The sequence below is a fragment of the Solea senegalensis genome, linkage group LG12 (genome assembly GCF_019176455.1).
Source record: "Solea senegalensis isolate Sse05_10M linkage group LG12, IFAPA_SoseM_1, whole genome shotgun sequence".
Lineage (NCBI taxonomy): Eukaryota > Metazoa > Chordata > Actinopteri > Pleuronectiformes > Soleidae > Solea > Solea senegalensis.
The window spans coordinates 9262877-9282191 of NC_058032.1; the positions used below are offsets into that span (position 1 = coordinate 9262877).

At 40.9% G+C, this 19315-nt stretch overlaps 1 protein-coding gene across 6 annotated transcripts in view; it reads right to left on the reverse strand.

The window, feature by feature from the left end:
- Positions 1 to 16832, reverse strand: part of atp11c (ATPase phospholipid transporting 11C) — a 39989-nt gene extending 23157 nt beyond the window's left edge. For 5 of the 6 annotated variants that reach the window (XM_044040279.1, XM_044040274.1, XM_044040276.1 and 2 more), the window contains exons 1-2: positions 16231 to 16832; positions 1368 to 1487 (exon numbers count right to left, since the gene is read on the reverse strand). In XM_044040279.1, coding sequence (XP_043896214.1) covers positions 1368 to 1487; positions 16231 to 16257 — 147 coding nt within the window. In that variant the 5' untranslated portion in view covers positions 16258 to 16832. The remainder of the gene's footprint in view (positions 1 to 1367; positions 1488 to 16230) is intronic. The other variant, XM_044040278.1, reaches the window with a different exon arrangement.
- Positions 16833 to 19315: the final 2483 nt, after the last annotated feature.

Here is a 19315-nt window from a genome sequence, read left to right on the forward strand (position 1 = left end):
TGCATTGTACATAACGGATACCTTTCTCAATGAATCTTTAGAAAGGTATGGAGTTAGTCAGAACTGAAGAAGCCTCTTGGATCAGAGGTAAAACAGCTTCAACTTATCTAAAGCAAGGCCAGTTGCCTATAGCTAAAGTCATTAAAATACAATAAACCTGGCGTGAACCTTCTCAGACAGAACATAAAACATATTCTGATATATATTATTTTAGAAATAAATATATAGTATTTTTGTCTCCTTTTTGACTAAATTTGTGCAATTAGAGAAATAGTAATAATTATTCTCAATGTTAGAGAGGCTTTGCAAAGTAAATAAATTACTGGGTGGGCTACAAAGAGCTCAAGATTATCTCTGTTTCCCCCTTTTTCACTCAACTGCACCTTGGCAAGGGTGTGTCACTTTACATCAGACTTTAGGCCGTCTGTGGCGATGTAATACACATAACAACACATGGGTAGTTCTGTAATTATGCTTGTTTTAATGTGTCAGAAAATGGAAATAAACTAAGTCAGATTTAGGTCTTTTTTGAAATATCAATTGATGGTAAGCAGTGATACCTTTATGGATTGGGCTTATTTGCAACAGAGCTCATGGGGATGCATCCCTCCACTGGAGGGAAGGGTGTGCACCCCTAATATAAATCCTATTGTTGTCTTACTCTGCCTCTTTCTCCCCATCATTTTCACCCCTTCATATTCAAAGGTCTAGCCAGCACAACACATGCCCAAGCCAGCTGCTGACACAGGGCTGAGGGTGACATTTAGACAAGTGGGGTGCAATCTATCACAGCCCAGAGGGAAAACAAACAAATTGCCCACCCTGCTAGTACATTAATAGCACCCATGCATTTCAGCCCAGTGACAGACGAATAATCACCCTCTGCTGGGAGAGTGAAGACAAGCATGTGGACAGTCAGTGGGAGGAGGGATACAGAAAGGACGACAGTTTGTTCTAAAGTGTCTGAAGGCAGTCGACATGTAAAAACGAAAGAGAGAGAAAAAAAAAAGAGTGAGAACATTCATCTTGACATTCAGTCACTGTGAAACACTGGTATTTGCATGAGACAACATTCAGACCTGGAATAACATCTGCTCTGAGTGATAAGATCGTAAATGAAACACAGGCAAGGGTGTGTCGAGGAATGCGGCTTCACTTCCAATCACTCAATCCATATTTACAAGGTAGTCTTGTACACAATCCACATGCAACTGGATTCTTTTACATGTCTGAACCCATATTTGTCCACAAGATGAACTAAAGCAAGCCTACTCTACTGACATTGTCTGATCCAATACAGTTCCATAAACTATTTTTACAATTCCTAATGAGTGTTAACACCAGGTCTGAGAGAGTGTGCTTCTTACCTTGGAGGACACAATCCTGTTGTCACAGAACTTGGGAGGAATGATGGCATCATTGGTGGATCCTGATCGATGACCAACGTAGATTGTCCTACGGTCTGCTATTCTCTCATCTCTGCCAAGCTAGAGGTGGAAGCCACAGAGAGGGGGGTGGACATGAGAAGGGACAAAAGCAAAAAGCAGAAATGTCAGTTAGTTTGGCTGATTCTCTCTCTACTTGAACAGTGATAAGACGCTGAATCAGGCCAATCAAACACAACAAAGCCTAAAATGTCTGAATCATAACGGAGGTATTGTCAATCATAAAAATACAACTTTTGTTTCATGGTCCATTGTCGTTTCAGATTCAGCAAACACACAATGATCACAAAAATCCATTCTGAAAAGGGTTACATTCCTCAGAGAGGTCAAGAATTAAAAGATTAGATTTTCTTCTACCGTGGTACAGAACAATAAAAGATTTGAAAAAGCACCCTGATCGCAAAATGTTGAGTACAAGCCAATAACTCTTGAGGGGGAAAAGAAAATGATCACCGGGCCAAAATGGTGATTGGGCGTGAACTCTCACTTAATTTCTTCTCTCCCAGGTGGTCACTCATCAATGACAAGCAATGAGTGTGGGCAGCTGGGCGAAAATGCTCCCCTTAGATTTACAGGTTGAGCTACATGATGTAGTTGTGATGCATATATGTATATGTATATGTATATGTACATATATATATATATATATATATATATAGATATACACACATCCAGGCTTAGTGTCTGAATCAGGCGCTAGAGACACTCTGGGCTCCCCTCATTATTAAGTAGCTGAAGCATTCCTCTTCCATAAATGGTAGCTAGGGTGAATCGTAAAGGAAGCCAGTGAACCAAGGTTGTTGTCATAGTATTTCAGGAGCTATCCAAACATAAATAAATAGATAAATAAATAACACAGAGGAGAGCAAAAATGAAACCCAGCTTGGTTCCTTTTCTTTTCATTTCTTTCCTTTTTGAGTTTAAAACATTTCCCACACTGTGTGGAAACAAGTGGGTTTATTGTCTTGTGCATATGGTAACTTGATGCTCACTACTTAGACATCCTGCAAGTCACACGTTAGCATTCTTTTGATCAAAGGTTGATAGTTCTGAGTACATCATCAGTTTATGTCTAAATGTGACTTCCTAATGAAATAAAGGTAAGAAAAAATGTGTGACTGGATAGACAAAGAAAGACAAGCAGGCATTGAGCAGATCAATGCTGTGCGCACTGCTCTAGAATTAATAAGATTTGACAAAATTTGGAACGTTAGTGTTGATATTGATATTATATTTCCACTCAACTGCATGAGTGGAAATACATTGGTGGCTCTAAGCGCAGCGAATCAGATAGCAATAGAATATTGATGTGGACACCCGGAGACGCATGTCAAAACCACGTGTGAATGCATGTTGTAAAAGAAAACTCATTCTAATAAGAGGTGTAAAAATGCGTCCAGAGACAAAAAAAAATGCCACATCTGAACAGGACCAACTGAACACAATCATAACCCGACTTTTCCTTTTTTGTAAAGTGTTGAAAATGTATCCTACACTGATCCCATACACAAGACTCTTGGAGTGGGAAATAAAACGTGTTAGAGGTACATTTATTTTCCACTTTCCACTTCTTTCTTATCATCACCACTTCACCAACCATAGACTATTTTCCCACCAATGAAAGTAAACTAATTGGCCTGTCAGACATTGTGAAGATCTTACAGTGATAAGATGTTGACCAATCAAAGTTTCCCCTCCCCCTGCAGTTTATAAAAGTAGTTGAGTCCTCTGCTCAAGTAGAATTTATGCAGCTCTATGCAACAGATTATCATGAACATCGGAACCTGGACAAGCGCCAGTGAATGTGTGAATTATGGCCACCTGGACAGCAGGCTCCCAAACGTCTGTTACTAAGAAAGGTTGTGATTAAAGAATGGCCACAGTGTTTTGAAAGTCTAATTTATGCGTGCGAGGGCAGGAACATAGACTACACAACATTAGTTCACTTAATAATTTGCCTCTCATTAACATAAAGGCAAAATAATTTGCCTTCATTCTGAAATATTTACAACCACCTTTCCATCTAGAGCAAGAAGGGGAGGAAACAGGCTTACATAACACTCATGCATGAGAAGCAACGTTCACACTTCAGTACGGCGTTCAAATGTAGCACCCCCTACCCGCTCTGCCCACACTGACACTCCTTCGACTGAACCCAACAGACCTGGCTGCCAGAGGATGAAGGGAGATAGAGAAAAAGAGTGGGAGGAAGAGGGAGGAAGAGAGAAAGGAAGTACAACAGGATCCAAGGACACAAACATCACCAATGGTTTTCTTTGTCAAACAACTATCAGCCCCCAGCAGGAGCAGTGAGCCAAGGACACCCCCATGGACTATACCATTGTTCAGTTATTTGAATGCAATGCTTCTGGATGTTATTTGATGTTATGTGATGTTTCCTCCACGTAATCTGAAAAGTTACCGTTTACAAATGTAATGGAACATTTTAGGTACAATACTGTAAACACATTGTATAACATCAGGCATCAATGTAAAAGGCCAGAAAGCTATTTGTATACAAACACCTGTGCAGAGTAAAGACGAAAATGCAAGCAAGGAACAATTTACAAATCAAATTCGCATTAAGCAAAGGATTTACTCGGGGTTACAGGTCAGACAGTCAACAGTGGTAGTTGGCTAGTTTCCACGAGCATTACTGTAACTTTGCCCCATGATTAAGGGGATATTATACACACACACACACACACACACACTCGAGTCATGCTACTGGCACAGTTTCAAAGGTGGTAATCAATCAAATAATCAGTTTTCAGTTAAATGGTTTCAGTTTTTCTTTTTGGGGAGGTAATGAGAGTGGACGAGTTTAACTACCGGGGGTCAACCATACCAGACAGTGGACAGTGCACAAGAGAAGAGGGTGCAAGCAGGGTGGAGTGGGTGGAGACGAGTGTCAAGGGTGATGTGTGACAGACCGATAGCAGCGAAAGGGAACATCTACAAGCTATGACGTACGGCTTGGAGACAGTGGCACTCTCTAAAAGACAGGAGGCATAGCTGGAGGTTGCAGAGCTGAAGATGCTGAGATGTTTTTGTTGGGAGTGAGCAGGATGGACAGGATTAGAAATGAGCATATTCGTGGGACAGCTCAGGCTGAAGGTTTGGACGTAAAGTAAGAGAGGTAAGGTGTAGACGGTTTGGTCACATGCAGAGGAGTGATAGTGATAATATTGGACAAAGAATGTTAAAGATGGAGCTGCCAGGCAGGTAGAAGACCACAAGGAAGGTTCATGATGTTGTGATGGGGTAACAGAAGAGCACACAAGGGAGAGGGTAAGATGGAGACAGATGACCCACTGTGGTAACCCCTAAAGGGAAAAGCCAAAAGAAGAAAAGAGAAAAAATGTTGGGTTATTATTGAGCCAACTCTCAGATGATCTACATAAGAAAGCGAGGGGATGATAAAATAAGTGTTGGCACCCAAACATAATTAATTCATGATTAAAATGAGATGCTATATAAAATGAGGAAATAGTCCATACCCTGGGGTCCTAAAGATAACAGAAGAACTATTAAACAATCATTTATTTAGTGGCAGATTCACTGTAAAATAAAATATAAATAAGGTCAGACCACAGGGCCCACTTCAATTTTAAGATGTGCGGTAGAAATGCTCATCTCCAAAATGAGCTGAGCTTAAAGGATCACACTAGAAATGCTAACGCAAGTAAAAAATAGAATGAGTGCATTGTCTTTGCCTTAGTTGTCAGAGGTCAAATAAAGCTGTTCCATGCCAAGGAAGTGTGCAAAAACAGCCAAGATTCGAGTGTCAATATGTCGATATCGAAGCAGCATAATTCTCGATGTCAAAGCAACAGCTTCAAAAACTGGATGAGATCAGTAAAGCCTGCACCCAGTGCTTAATTGAGCTAAGATCTAATTGCCCAATCAGTAATTATGGTAGAGAACTGACTGTGCCTCACATGTACTAAACTCTAAATGGAATTATGGACTCATGGGATGAGTCCAGTGTGGGACAAGGATGGAAAGGTGAGCCAATAAGATCGAGTCCATATGTGGATGGATATTTTTAAAAACAGAACAATAACTGTAAAGCCTTGTGGGCCAATCACAAGACGGGCAGACACTGCTGGTTCCGGGAGGCAAACAACAATGAAGTACCATTGAGCTACTCCTCTACATCACACTAGAATACAAAATTACCCAAACACATTAAATCGGTGACTGGGAGTCCTGCCAGTCCAAGTGCATGAACATCCTCCAATTTTTCCATAATGTCTTCTACAGTAGCCATTTGTTATCTTCCAGGAACGGAGTCATGTGGCAAGGGCAGGACAGCAGCAATTATTAATCAACTACTAAATCAAGTTTCTTTTCTCTATATGTCAAAGAAAATCCATTAAAAGAGAATCATTTTGGTTTGTACTTTGTAAAACAAAACATTTGAGAATTATAAGGGTTGGGAAAGACAGATCAACATATTTTTAACATGTTCTGACATTTTGTGGAGCAGACAGCTAAATCAGTCAGTTACAGCCCTTTACACAAGCATGATGAGTCAGCAAAGACGACGTTGTGGCAGATACGGGTTCTAGAGGTCTCTTGTGTTTATACTAAAATACAGTATGGACGGGCAAGTAGCATTTTCAATCTTCTCCGTTTTTAGGGCTCTAAAATCACCAGGGTAGTGTGGAAGACAGGCATTTTCTGAGCGGAATTTCTGTGTTAAACAAGAACCAGATTAGTGTGGATGAGAGCTGGGGAAATACAGGACTGCATTCAGCCACTGCCAAAATCCCAATGATGACTCGGGTCTGATGACACCATGTCCTGTCACACCATCTCACTATTCAGTATCCCACTTTGTCACAATCTGTGTGTTTTTAGCCGAGCAGACACACGGGTAACCAAAGAGGCCTATACACTGTAATGCAATCCACAGTCCTTTTCTAACAGTAAGACCTTTGTCAAGGTTTTTAAATGATAGTTTCACCATGTTCATAACGGACGCTGACTCTCTAAGATGAGTCGGTTTAAAGGAAAACAAATTGTAGAGACACTCTTATTGCTCACACTCTTTATTCTTAGGGATTATTCATCTGAGAGTCTAGTTTTTAACCTATATTAGGTCACATTTCACCATGTCGGTAGTAACAGGTTAGAGAACATTTTAGTAACTCAATAAATGGCAAATCTAGATTCCTTTTACATAACCCTTATTCTCTTGACATAAACATATTGCCATTTATAGGCCGATGAGTCCTCCAGAGTGCATACTTTAAGTAGTTCTGGCTCCGAGGACTGCTCTGCATCTTAAGCTGTTATGCTTGACATCAAGGTTTAAATGAAGCATGGCGCGTTTGATGTCGACAAGACTTTCTAAGCAAACTGCAAACGATGATTCTGTGATGTGTAAAAGAAAAATGAACAGTGCCAGCAGGCTGACAAGAGCGCAGACAAAAACCCTGACACAAACCTATCCAACTTTCCCTGCTGAATTAATGACAGAAGCAAACTGAAAAAGTCAAAAACACAGTGGCCTGTACACTTAAGTCCGATTAGTCTGCTGTTGTGGTTTTGTAACCGTTTGACAGGAAACAAAGCTCATTCTGTACATGAAGCTTACAAATCCACTTACAAAATCTACTTAGAACACATTCAATGAGGACTGAGGGAGCCGTGCAACGAAGAGAGAGCACTCGGGACCAACACTTGTACTTCTTAAAGTCCTGCATGTGCAGAAATAACACTGCACTACACACAGAAACAAGGATTTGTTGTTAAATCCATGCTTGCATCCCGCCTCCACTTCATTCAATTATCTGGGCAAAACCAAAGCAAAGTGCACATACTAACAGTGGGCAACTGCTTTATATTTGATCCAACTAGATCTTATCTACTATATCCGGTTTTACAATAAGGCTCTCGGTTTAAGTGGAGTCATCACAGGTCAACCTTATCTTCTGTTCAACGTGTAATCTATTAGCGCTTTTCTCACACCGCACCACAAACCATAAAAAGAAATCCTTGACAAAAAAAAGATTGACGATGAGAAGACAATGACATTAAATTGTACAGGCCTAAACACCAAATAGTATTCCGACTGTAACGGATTGCTCAGATCTGTCACCCACGATAAACAATTTCAGCAAATGTTGATGACAACTGTAAAACTAGCCCAACGGCAACATAAAGCTGCTATGATGAGAGGTGGGACAGAGCTGAATTATGAAAGTTAGAATGCAAGAGGAAAGTTGCACACAATGAGTCAATGCTGTATGTCACAGGAGAACTCTGTATCAGGCACTCGCGTCTCTTTTCTTGTCTCTTAAGACACATAAATATCTGACCAAAAATGTCATTATTTCTCTGTAAATATCTTTTCATCATCAATTAATCCACTGATTGTTTTAGCTGTCCAACTCTAAATGAATTTACAGGTTGGTTGGCAAAAAAATTCATCCACTTTGTCTGCTATTACTTTCAGACTTTTTTTTTTAAAGCAATATGAAACAAATGTTTTTTGTTCAACAAATTTCAAAATGAGGTCCACCTTCATCCATCAACATGGCTAAAAATGAAGTCAGATTAGATGTTGCTGAACAGAAACAAGCAATAAAGCTACAGACTTCAACAGTAAAGCAAGTAAAATTACTTAACAGAGACCCTCTCTCAAATCTACATTCATATCTTTCAACATCATTAACAAAGTACATAACACAAAAAGTTAAAAAATGAAGGAAAAAGCTGAGTCACAACTGTAACAGGTGTTACCTCCATCATGGATTCACCAACACTTGGCCTATGGCATAACTTACAGACCCCATATCAGAGGCCACTCTCTCCTTTGTCCGCTGTTTGCACACACTGATGAATAAACAACTTGAACTGAGGGCTGATCCTAAGGAGCTGTTGTGGATCGGAAAAGGCTCATTGTTCTACCAGCATCCCTGCAGCTGTACAAGACACAGGGTGTACTGTACCATGGGCTGGTACTGGCCTACATTACACTGGGTCCCTCGACAATGGGGAGGAGGGGAAACTCATCTAAACCTTGCAGTGGGAGCTACTTCCTCAATCATTTAACTGCCCTCAAAAAGCCACAGACACATGTGTTAAGCATGTTTTTGCAATGCCATCATCTACTGACAACCCTCCCAATGCCTAACATCTAAATGTTTGTTCACACATTTTGTGGCTTTGGGATGAAAAGACCACAAACTAAAACAAATGACCATGTCATAAGTTTCTGTATAAAGTACAAAGATTCAGTGGAAAATGAGCAAGCACTGTGGGGAGTCTAGCGGCTATTGTTTGACACCAAAGAACACAAAAATGCAGTAGAGGAACCCAAAGTAACCAAGGATGTTATGACAGGAAATGTGTGAGCAAGTCACACAATGCTGACAGAGGGAGGTCTGTGGCCTTTTCCACATCATCAGACATGTTTTTCATCAAAACACGGCTGAATAAATCATGAAATCATCAAACCAGACTTTAATCATGTAGCACTTTTCATACAACGCTCCATGGCCCACTCAACCCCTCATAGACACAGACATACACATTTACAGAGACACACACAACAGCAACACAATGTTACGAGTGACAACATCCCCAATCCTGTGGAGCACCAAGATCAAACAAAAGTAACTAAAATAAAGAGATAAAAATAAAAGAAGTAGCCTGTAAGACATTACAAACTAAAGGCAGGGTCCAAAATAAGAGTAAAGAAAGCAAAATACCCAAAGAGATTAAAATATTTAGGTGGGAATAATGAAGTATTAGAGGACGATAAGATCAATGAACATAACCACGACTTTAGAGCAAAGCTAACTACCAACATGTAGACGGGTTAGCTCTGAATGTCCTGGAGAGGACGACATTAAAAGTGTGTTATTTTCTAAGGTTCCAATGGAGAAAACCCACACTATTGTTTTAAGAAAAGTAAAGTGGGCAGATTCTAAGCCGCAGTCTTGTCACACTTAATCTATAATTAAAGAGAATTTAAAGTGGTGTTGCCATAAATGGAGTATGCTTTTTCCCCCCCAACTAAGAGCACACATTCTCTGTACTGTACATTCTCTGGTTTTTATGTGTGATTTGGCGACTTAGCTCAGGGTGCCTGATATACAGCCTGTTCTATGTTGGGTTGTTAATTAAATAAACTGCAAAGCACTACAATTGCACTCATTTAGCCATCATATCTGGCAGAGAGCCATGTAATACTAAAAAAAAAAATGTATTATACATCCCACTGCTGACAAACGTTAAAAATCTCCATCTCAGCTACTGCTCTGCCGATGTCATCACCTTTAATAACGTACCAGTCTGCAGTGGTTATAATTGCTATTCAATTCATTATCCTTAGACGTTGCATAGGAAGGCAACAAGACTAATGACAAAAATCAATGTACCTCTTAGACGGCTTAGTCTGCCAAGACGGCATGTTGGGTTTCCTTTTGGGTCTCCTAACCAAGCAGTTCCTCCCACCACATTAAAGGGAGCCACTTTTCTCCCCCGTGAGTGAACAACCCTGTCTGCTGACTATTTGCTGTACAGATAATTATTGTGGCTTAACCTGGGGGTTTGAATGAGCGTGTGGGTGGCGGCATGTCCACATGTCTTTCAGTGCTTGTAAAATCCTGACATGGACTTTGCTGTTCCTCTTGTCCGTGTCAGCAGATACCATGTCATTTCAGGTGACAATGAAAAACTGGGATGACCAGACATCACAGATGCTCCAACAGAGAAAAGAAACAACCGCCAAATCACACATATCAGCATTTTCTTCACATCTCACTGCAAATGCTCAGACAAATGCTAGAACTGGAGCATGGCTGAGAAAATATCTGGACGTGCCTTTATATATTAACGGATGACAGGGTGCACTTTGAATGCAACTAGTCTGGCAAGGATATGTGGATAAGAAAGGGAGGAGCAATGTGAGGGGAATTCAAAATAAATGAGGCAACCTGAATTATTTAGACGTACAAACTGAGAATTCGACCTAGGTTTTAGAAGGAAGAGTGCAACTGCCACAATGGGCATTCCCTTTTTTTTAATATATATATATACTTGAACCACCCACTATAAACTCACCACTACAAGAGCCCTGAAAGAGAGTATGCATTAGGTTGAGGTACAAAGAATCCCCAGGTGAAACCCCTGGTCTCACTCTAGTTTCTCAGGTCCGAGTCACACGGGGCTTTCTCGAATCCCCCCACCACATTTCATTAACCAGCTATCCCACTGCAAGATGCCTTCACACTGCCTCCCTCAAACAACTGAACATGGACTACCACTACTGGACACTTCACAGAAGACCAGATAGAGAGAGGAAGGAAGACTAAGAAATCAACATAAGCAATTCTGCTTGCAAGCCAATTCACAGTGCAAGACTAATGTGGCAAAAGTGTGCACAGGTCTGATCAATACGCCTCTCTCCTAATCAAACAGGCCTAATAAATCAAAAGGCCCAGCATGCATTGTAGGGCGCGTGGCCTTCAGATGCACTCCTACCCTAACTGCGCACCAAGAGTGACAACTCTGTTTAAGGACTCCTGTATCCCATCAGTTGATTAAAGCACCAAATGTGTTTCCAGCAGGCACCGCTAACTGCTCACACACAGTACTGAAAAAAAGAGCTAGACTGACTTGCAGGAGAGCCAATACAGCAAGATCAAATTAGCATACTAGACTCAATGCACCCAATACTTGCAAGTAAGACAGACATGGTGTGATGTAAAGCAGCAAGGAAAAGGTAATTCCTAACACCAGGTACATTTTCTGAAAATGCGTGTTTATGTTGGCGAGAGAGAACTGCAAAAGTGTGCAGCAACGGTCATCTGTATACATGTCAACTTATAAATGTTGGTGAGAGCACACAAGTTGTCACAGGCCTGTGTATGCCTTACTTTGTGAATGCCCTAGGCTGACCTGAGAAAACAGGTTTGCAGAGCCCCTGGGCTTCCAAACCCATTTGACATGCAATCCTTCACAAATATCACACATAACATTTCCATCCAGGCCTCACTAACGCCTGGGTTACAGTCAAGAACAGACAAGCAGACCTAAGTGCATCAGCCCGTAGCAGGATGAATACACTGAAAAGAGAGTGGAAAGCAGAAGTGTGAGAGGCACCAACCCAAGTAGTTTTGCACCTGGATAATGGGCAGAAAATAACTGAACTGAAATTACCATTACAGGGTACTGTGTCATGTAATTAGAGTAATAAATGGAAAACCTGAGATCTATACCAATTTACAGCAAAAAATAATCTAAAATATCCGTGCAAATGTCACACGACATTAGTTATGAATCAGAACAATAACAACAAACTAAAATTTGTTAGAAAAGACCCTGACATTTGTCGTGCAATTGTTACTTTCTAGGGCTGCCTGCAACGGATTGCTTTTAAGTATTAATCAATATTATTCATTTCTTGATTAATTGACTTGTGTATAAATTGGTCACAAATAAAAGTCCAAAGAAAATATAAGCATATATTCACAATGTTTGGCCGTTTACTTTCACAGGGTAAGAGCACCTAGGACTAGTCCACATGTAGAAAGTTTAGAGTTTAGTTAAAGTTTAGAAACTGAGGTTTTACTCCTTCATATTTTTGTTTTTAATTAATCATCAATCATAAATAATCCTGTCCACGTGAAAATGCAAAAACCGAGTGTTAAGTGCTGTCAAAGGCATGCCAAGTCAACAGGTGGCAACATTTATCACAGAGGGAGACAAAGGCCGTTTCTCAATACTCAGGTTAGCAAGTATGTACTTGCTTACTTGGGAAGTATATACTTGAGAAGTAAGCTGGGAGTATATACTTGCCAAGTACGGGAGTACACAAGTATGTGGTTGTTTCTCAATACTCAAGTATGCAAGTATGTATGTATTGTTCTGCTGTTTGAATGGTGGCTGGCGCCAAGTGCTGCAGCCTCATTACCGCCACCTACGGTGTTGATCAATGAACATATGAAATACTTTTAATAAATGCATATATATGTTGTTATTATTTTTACATTTTAAATATTTAACTTCATTTATTAATTTATTTCTATTAAAATATACAATACAAATAATACAATGTGGAAAATAGATAGAGTACAGCATTGAATAGTGTAGTGTAGTGTAGTGTATATATATATATATATATATATATATATATATATATATGACGTGTACAAATATATACTACTCTACATAGCTAATATTTACATATTATATTTAAGTACAGATACAATGACCGTGCGACTTTAATATAAATCTAACATTGAAAGTTGAAATTAAAAAAAAATTAATAATATACAAACTTTCAAACCGTCAGGTCAAAACGTCTCCATTAAAATCAAAATAACACGTCAACAACAAATCTATGGATCACACCGAGCATGTAATGACAGCGACGTCTGAGCCAGCGGATCATTTCATCAGGACAGGCCGAGGTAACGCTGCTCTGTGCCGGGCACAGTGAGCGCCGAGCGCCCACAGAGGTGGAGCTGATCACCCCTGACAAACGTCGCTGCCAAACTATAAATACGTCATATCTTCATACACAAACCACATATTTGAATTCTAAAAGACTCATTTCTCGCCTCAAATGATCTTAAAACTTTGTTCCGGGACACAGAAAAATATTTATTTCAGATTTATATTTCTATTATCTGCTGCTATGCTCCGCCGAAATGTATTCTGGGATACATGGCCATCCCAAGTACGCTTAAGTCACCTCCGATGCATACTTGGTAAACATGGGCAGAGCGAGAACACTTCCGGGTTTGAGAACCGTCCTCGCTGTTCGCTTACTTGAGGATTGGAACAGCACTTGGACTGAGGCTGATGACGTTTTCACAAGTACGGGAGTACGCAAGTACGCACAAGTACGCACAAGTATGGATATTGAGAAACGGCCAAAATGTCCCGGCTTGTTGCAGTCGGCAAAGAACACTGGGGAAAAGGGAAAATGTTTGTTTGAACATTTAACATGTTGTGTTCTACACTGGCGATGTGGGCCTTTTGTTTCCTGTCAGGGAGAGGTCTTGTTACTCAAGCATGACGAATCAGCAAAGTGATAAACTTCTCCATTTTCAGGGCTTTAAGACACCAGGGTAGTGTGGACTTCAGTGCAGTTTGAGAAGCTAAAGGAAGCAACGTCTGCAGGTTGGTTAAACAATAACAACAATAACTGACGTGACATCATGTGGGTAAAAGGTGTTTTTAGCAGTCATGGCCGTTCCCACAATGAATACCATCACATTTTCACCAGGCTCCACCTCTTGCAGATCACACCGCTGCAGCCTTTAAGGGCTTGAACAAAGATCAAAGCCAACTGTGTGATTTTGCATTTCTGTCAAGAGCATTTGCTGCCTCCCCCCCATTCTGTCAGCCATCTCAACTGATTTTCCAAAGACACATTGGAGGTTTAGTGGCACAGTGCATCATAGTGGGAGAGCCGAGTGAGACACAGCCGTCACTCTCTCTACATGTCTGTTTCCCCTCCCTCTCCATGATGCACATGTACCTGCCGTGGGCAAAGAGAGGGTGGTGTGAGTCAGGAGAGCAAAAGATAACGGCACTGTGTGCATCAGTGACAGTGTGGCTGGCTGCTCTGCACAAAATATTATTTACTGCTTACACTGAGGAGAAATTACAGCAGCAATCCCCTCCACAAGCAGGAAAATCAGCTGACCTGGCAACATCAGAGAGGGACTGTGGGGGTCAAGCACTATAATTATTATATATTATATGGCTCCTCCTTAGTGACTGCCAGTATCTATGCTCCTCAGATAGTAAGAGGGGGATTCAACCTGCTGGTGACAACAGGTTACTGTGCACAAGAGGATGATAAGAGGCATTAAAAGCAGTTATGCATACAAACCTGGCTTTGCAGATAGTTACTCCAATTTCAGCGAGCTCATTTATGACTGATTATTGTAGAAAGGCCCATAAAACCAATGGATGAACTTAATAAGGGTATGCATTAAAATGGCCAATCGTGAAAAAACATGATGTCAATGCAGTTTGTGCGGGCAAAACGCCAAACTCTTGTACTGAGCAAAGCCAGTGGCAGGAGACACGGTAACATTAGGAATAAAGCAATGGCAGCACAAGTACGTTAACTGTACTTAAAGTGCAATTAATTGGCATAATGGTTAAGTGAAGCCTGTGAAAATGCCAAAAACATTATTGTGAAGAATAATGTAAAAAAATAAAATAAAATGTAATGTCACTGTAACCTTGACAAAAATAATTAGCATTCACTAAAACATAAATGAACTATCAATGATTGTAAAAAATATATATGCTTTACTCTACCTTCAATAGGATCATATCTACAAACATATAGAAGACATTTGCCGTAAAGATGGTGACCCCGGGAACACACTACACTGGCCAGAGAGTCAGTTCTTAGGAAACGTTGATGTTCAATAAGATCCTCAAAGCCATTTAAGCGCTTCAAAGCCATTTCATCACAGTGAGATTGTAAGGTTCATTTCTATTCACTATTACTTATTTAACTGGAACTATAACAGATAAGTTGAAATGTTCCAAATAAATAGTATTATTTTAAAGTGGAAAAAACACAAAGCTTAAAAAAATAAAAAAAATATTCTATTTTCTATCTATCTATCTATCTGTATATATATATAGATATATATATATACATATATATGTATATATGTACATATATATATATATACACACTCTATAATACTCTCCACTATTCAACTATGGTAAGTGCCATTTGTTGCAGTGTGTAATAATGTCATATAATGCCCCACTTCCATTTGGGACACCAGAAAAAGAAGCAATATGATGTGTTTGGAGAAAGTGTGTTAAGTGAGTTTGCCGTTCATTTGCAAAAGGTGAGTTTACAAGTACAAAACCTTGACATGTGAATTCTAAAGAACAAATAAAACACATTAGTCAGGAAATCCTTAATTTTGGGACACCTGGAAAAGAAATAGAATGATGTCTTAGGAGGCAGGTACTTGTTTTACAGGTGTCTTTGCATATATACTCTCCAGCTGAGACAAGTTTACATTTTGCTGCAAGCATGGAGGGGGAAAAAACAAAAAAACAACCACAGGGATAAAGTTCCCTGAGGTTGTTTTTTAGTTTTATATCCTTAGTTGTTTTTTAGTTTTAACTCTTTTAACCTCAGCTTGCATCTTCGGGTGTTGTTTGCTGGCTGATCAATTGCCAAGTCTAGAAGACTGTGAACATGTCGTCAGTCCAAAACTACTTGACACGAAACTAAAAAGCAGAAATACCAAACACATGTCTTAGGACACGGGTTTGTTTTAAAGGTGTCATGATGCGTTCACTGCCCCATTTAATGACAAAGGGTGAAGTTACATGTTGGAGAGCAAGCAAGGGAGAAAAAGAACGTTGTAGTTTAATTACTACTTAATGCAGCTCATCACAGCTTGCATCTGTCGCAACTTCCTGACTGGAAACAATTTACCAGTGAGCTAACCAACTTGTTAAAGCAGCATCTGGTTCATATTGTGGGACAATGAGAAGGAACAGTTTGTTGCACGCTACCTAGTTGTTGTTGTTGTTTTTCCCACAAATTTTTTTTTGAAGCAACAACTGTGGAAAGGCAGGAAGGAAGGAAGGAAGGAAGGAAAGAAAGAGAACACTAGACCCATCAACCTACTTCTCTGAGGGCGGAACTAGAGCAGTTACAAATGTTAGCAAGAGAAGCTTGATGTCAGGAGCTAACAGAGGATGTATGAGTGTGTATGTGTGTATGTGTGTGCGTGTATGTGTGTGTGTGTGTGTGCGTGCATACCAAACGATTGAGTCTTCTCCGTAGCATCTTCTTGTTTATCTTCTCTGATGTCGTGACACTGGCGAACTCTCCCGATTCAAACACACGCCTCCAGGCTCCGCTTCAGCGTCTCCGGGTAATAACTTTACATGTATGTTAGCTCCTCTGGCTATCTACTATCTACTCTCTACTCTAACGTTAGTTCTAGCTACATGGACTGCCGCAGTGACGCTACATGGTTTCCATTTCGTTTGATTTCGGTACCTTCGCACCATTCGCATTCTCTCCCCCCACCTCCCCCCACCCCTGAGGAAATGTGTCGGCGCTGCGGTGTACTAGTCGCGCTTCCCTGTGCTCGCGGCTGAAACCGTGCCGGACATTTCTCTCTGCGCCCTGTTGCTGGGATTCGTACAAATCATTGGTCGGTGTCAAATCGGCTGCCGTTGCGCTGACCCGGAAACTGCGCCGCGACACGCGCGTTAAATAAACTTAACTCCTGTTTCAAATCCCTGCTGTGTACAAGTCACCTCTACCCCCCACTGTCAAGCGAGCCTCACTCCTGCAGCTTCACTCCTCCAGCTCCAGCAGCAGCAGCGGCGGCAGCGACCACAGGCATAAACGTTCCCACGTTCACAAGCTCCACCCGGAGAAGGTGCGGCGAGTTTCGCTCAAGCTGCATTGTGGGTAATGTGGTGTGGCATAAAACTACAATCTCTCTTTCCCTGCATGGATCTGGGATGAAGGAGTGGACCACAACAGGGTTAAGATTTAGTGTAACATTCAGGAAGTGTGTTTGATTAAGTGTACAGTCACTTAAAACTAAAATACTTTGGTTTCCTTAGCAGTTTTGCATGTTCTACTCCATGTGTGTGTGCATGGGGTTTCTCCAGGTTGTCTGGTTTTCTACCACAGTCCAAAAACATGCAGATTTTCGCCCTATGTCAGCTGGGATGAGCATCAGTGACCCTCCTATAAAGCGGTAGAAGAAGGATGGATGGATGGTTTCCTTAGCTTTACAACAAACACTGCACTGTCTCTATGTCTCATGCTCATGCCATGTTTTTACAGCAGCCCGAACAGACAAATGAGCCTGAGCATGCATGTGACATATCTGAAACAAAAGCCTACAATGCAAACAAAGAGGAACAACATCATTTCTGGCACGCAAAGGCCACTATAGTTCTCTGACCCACATAGGAAAGAGAGTCAACCATAACAATCTGAACTACTATTTTGATGCCTGGAGATTCGCAATTTGATCAGCGTCATGCGGAGGTTTTGCAACCAGAAGTTCACAGACATCACCTGCAACCAGGCACCTGTCGGACCTAGCACCTGTTCACCCAAATGTGCCGTGCTTTGTCGTCTATTTTTCCTCCGTATCGGAGCATTATTTACAAAAAATTGTCACCATGTGCTATTTAAGAAGACCACGATCTTGCAGTTGTGACTATTAACTTCTCAGGAACGTGTTTACTGACGTTATAATTCACCTGAGAAGTAGGGTCCCCTCTTCTGGCTATTCACTATATTCTTACTCTCTGATTAGCTTCAACTGGTTGGAAGAATTTGTCCATGCTTTCTTCTCCTATGATCTCACCATTAAAGAGACAGTTTGAGTATTTTTGAAGTGGGGAGGTATATGGTACTTATATAAAGTCTGTGTTGTATATAACCAACACAGCACACTGTCTGTTTGGAGTGGGAGAAGTGTGAACCAGAATGCAATTAACACATTTCTTCTGCAGTGTATGAGGCAGGCGATAGAAATATCTCATCAGCCAATCACATGGCAGCAACTCTTTCCATTTATGCATATACTGTAGACATGGTGAAGACGAAACAACCTGCTGAAGTTGAAACTGATTCCAAGAATGAGGAGGAAATGGAGTTTGAAATCGCTGATCTACTGGGATCCATCCATCCGTCTTCTACCACTTTGTCCTCCACATGAGGGTCACACGGGGGCACTGACATAGGGCGAAAAGCAGGGCTACAGCCAGTCCATCACAGGGCCACATAGAGACAAACAACTCTCACACTAACCACCTGCAGTCAATTTAGAGTGTCCAATTTGCCTAATCCCCAGATCTGCATGTTTTTGGACTGTGGGAGGAAATTGGAGAACCCGGAAAAAAACCCACACACGCAGAGATAACATGCAAACTCCGTGCAGAAAGGCCCTTATTCCGACCGGGTCGCAAACCCAGGTATCTACTGGGATTTTCATGCTAAATCACTGCATAGGTTTACAGAGACTGGGTCTGAAAAAGAGAAAATAGCCAGTGAGCAGCAGTTCTCTAGGTGAAAATGCCTCACTGATGCCAGAGGACAGAGAAGAATAGCCAGACTGAGAAATGACCGAAAAGCAACAATAACTTGCTACAGTATGCAGAAAACTTCATGTTATTCGGGTCATGAATCAAACAAATGCTCAAGCTCCATGCTGCTGGGTTTCAGACGTGGAGGTCATAAGCCTATCAAGTGATTTGTATTTTTCTGTGTTACTACATGAGTCACCTCAGCTGCTATTTGCATGTGGCACCAACTTTGCATTTTTTCCCCAGTGACATCCTTGCTGTTAATGAAAATGTGGTCATTTGTAGTTAGGGTGCAGCAGACAGAAAACATCGACGTATACAGAATATTAAACCATTCAAGGACAGCAGCTCAGTGGCCCGAGGACAAGCATTGACATGGGATTATCACATGGTCCCGGCTATCAGTGATCACTCCAGACAGCGGTGGAAACAATCGATGAATTTCACTCCATGTGCTTTTACTCGAAGATTATTAGGAGGTTTTATAGATGGCAGAGAAACAATAGGTCAAATACGATTGTGTATTGAGAGCAATTTTTAACTTATTCATCAGCAAATGTTTGCAGTTTCAGACGTGACAGCTGTAAAGTCCTGTTTGCCTTGTTATAATTTAGGAAGACCTCTTGATATCAGTGGGGCCATTTTCCAGTGTGGATTTAGTCTCTGTATAACTTAAGACACACAAGGAGTAATTCCTTATTTCATTGCTGTAATGCAGAGAGAACACACAGCATGTACTGTACATATCATCAAACCTCTCCTGTCCTATTTAGTGTCATCTTCTC